At 41.4% G+C, this 2,804-nt stretch overlaps 1 protein-coding gene across 1 annotated transcript; it reads right to left on the minus strand.

Annotated features, from left to right (window-relative positions):
- Positions 1–289: 289 nt before the first annotated feature.
- Positions 290–832, minus strand: LOC125933416 (selenoprotein K-like). Its single transcript, XM_049646464.1, has one exon. The coding sequence runs from the start codon at positions 793–795 to the stop codon at positions 511–513; it is 285 nt and encodes a 94-aa protein (XP_049502421.1). The 5' UTR covers positions 796–832; the 3' UTR covers positions 290–510.
- Positions 833–2,804: the final 1,972 nt, after the last annotated feature.

Below are 2,804 nucleotides of genomic sequence, written 5' to 3' on the forward strand. Positions count from 1 at the left end.
ACTTGCTGAAGACACTGTCCTTTCCCCATTGTGTATTCTAGCCATCCCTGTCAAAGATCAATTGACTGTATATGCATTGATTTATTTCTGGGCTTTCTATCCTAGTCCATTGGTCTGTATGACTGTCTTTGTGCCAGTAGTATAATGTTTTGATTACTGTAGTTTTTTTTTTTTTTCTTCAAATTTGGAGTTTTTTAATTATACAAAGATGACAAGTCAAGTTTTGTAACCTAAAAATATTTACTTATTAAAACTATATTAATACTTTCATAAACTATACAAAAAAGAATGAGACAAACATGTGCATTTATAGAACTGCATGTCAGTCATGCCAGATCCCTGGGGAGGGAATTCCCAGCACGACCTCATCCGTCTGTGAGGACACAGAGCAATTCTCGTTTAGACATACACATTCATTTGCTTGTCCAGCACGGTCAGTCCTCTACCTCTTGATGGTTTCCTTCTTCTATGAATGTGCATGTCCAGTTGTCTGCTTCTTAGAGCAGACATTTACCTTCCTCATCCACCAGCCATTGGAGGAGGACTAGGGCCACGCAGATGATTAATTCGACCCATTCTTCTGGGAGGGTTTCCTGGTGGCCCTCTTCCATCATCATATCTGGAATCAGAGGAGTTTCCGTAGCCTCTTCTCTTTTTCACATCTTGCTGAAGCAGAGTCTTGAAAAACAAAACCACGAACTCAGCTATTCCCCAAAAGAAATCTGTTATCAAAGATAACCTCCATGGGGACTGACTCCGGCTGTCCAACACTTGTCCATTCGAGATGTAAACCATCTTTGCCCCTTGTTCCCCGCCTCCGTAGCGACTGAGGGCTGATTACTGTAGTTTTGTAATGTATTTTGCATCAGAAAGTGTGATGCCTCCAGCTTTGTTCTTCTTTCTCAAGATTGAGTCAACTCTTTGTGGTCTTTTGTGATTGGGTGCCTTTATTTCCCTTTCCTTGCCTAATTGCTCTGTTACAACTTACAGTATTATGTTAAAAAGAGGTGGCCAAAACGGGCATCTTTGCCTTGCCCTTGATCTTAGAAGAAAAGCTTTCAGTTTTTCACAGTTGAGTATGATGGAGTATGTGGAGTTTTCATATACGGCCTTCATTATGTTAAAGCACTTTCCTTCCATTCCTAATTTGTCGAGAGTTCTTATCATGAAAGGATGTGGAATTTTGTTAAATGCTTTTTTCTGCAACTATTGAGAGGATCATATGCTTTTTATCCCTTATCTTATTAATGTGATGCATCACATCAATTGATTTTCATGTGTTAAATCATCCTTACATCTCAGGGATGAATTTCACTTGGTCATGGTGTATGATCCTTTTATTTGTTTAGTTATTTTGAGAGAGAGAGAGAGAGAAAGTGTAAGCAGGGGAGGGGAAAGAGAGAGGGAGAGAGAGAATCCCAAGCAGGGTCCGAACTGTCAGCACAGAGCCTGATGCAGGGCTCGATCTCTGAACCATGAGATCATTACCTGAGATGAAATCAAGAGTCAGACACTTAAGGGGCGCCTGGTGGCTCAGTCGGTTAAGCGGCTGACTTCGGCTCAGGTCATGATCTCGCAGTCCGTGAGTTCGAGCCCCGCGTCGGGCTCTGTGCTGACAGCTCAGAGCCTGGAGCCTGTTTCGGATTCTGTGTCTCCCTCTCTCTGACCCTCCCCCATTAATGCTCTGTCTCTCTCTGTCTCAAAAATAAATAAACGTTAAAAAAATTAAAAAAAAAAAAAAAAAAAGAGTCAGACACTTAACCAACCAGTCTCACCCACATACCCCACGTATGATCCTTTTAATGTGCTGTTGGATTCAGTTTGCTAGTATTTTGTTGTTTTTTTTTTTAATTTTTTTTTAACGTTTTATTTATTTTTGGACAGAGAGAGACAGAGCATGAACGGGGGAGGGGCAGAGAGAGAGGGAGACACAGAATCGGAAGCAGGCTCCAGGCTCTGAGCCATCGGCCCAGAGCCCAACGCGGGGCTTGAACTCACGGACCGCGAGATCGTGACCTGAACTGAAGTTGGGCGTTTAACCAACTGAGCCACCCAGGTGCCCCAGTTTGCTAGTATTTTGTTGGGGATTTTTACATTTACATTAATCAGTGATATTGGTTTATAGTTTTATTTTCTTACGATGTTTTTGTCTGGCTTGGGTATCAGGGTAATGCTAGCCTCATAGAAGGAGTTTGGAAATGTTCCCTCTTCTTCAATTTTTTAGAGGAGTTTGGAATTGGCATTAATTCTTCTTTAGATGTTTGGTAGAATTTACCAGTGAAGCAATCTGTTCAGACTTTCTATTTCTTCATGATTCAGTCTTGGTGGCTTGTACATATCTAGGAATTTATCTATTGCTTCTAGGCTACCCACTTTGTTGTATATTTGGTTTATAATTGTTTGGAGTAGTCTCTTATGATTCTTTTTATTTCTGTAACATCTGTTGTAATATTTCTTCTTAAATTTCTTGTTTTATTTGAATCTTCTCTCTTCATTAGTCTGAGTGTGTCAACTTGCCTACTTTTTTTTTTTTTTTTTAATTTTTTTTCAACGTTTTTTATTTTATTTTTGGGACAGAGAGAGACAGAGCATGAACGGGGGAGGGTCAGAGAGAGAGGGAGACACAGAATCGGAAACAGGCTCCAGGCTCCGAGCCATCAGCCCAGAGCCTGACGCGGGGCTCGAACTCACGGACCGCAAGATCGTGACCTGGCTGAAGTCGGACGCTTAACCGACTGCGCCACCCAGGCGCCCCTCAACTTGCCTACTTTTTAAAAAAACCTCTGGTTTCATTGATTTTTTTT

Source organism: Panthera uncia, chromosome D2 (assembly GCF_023721935.1).
Source record: "Panthera uncia isolate 11264 chromosome D2, Puncia_PCG_1.0, whole genome shotgun sequence".
In the NCBI taxonomy this organism is placed as follows: Eukaryota; Metazoa; Chordata; class Mammalia; order Carnivora; family Felidae; genus Panthera; species Panthera uncia.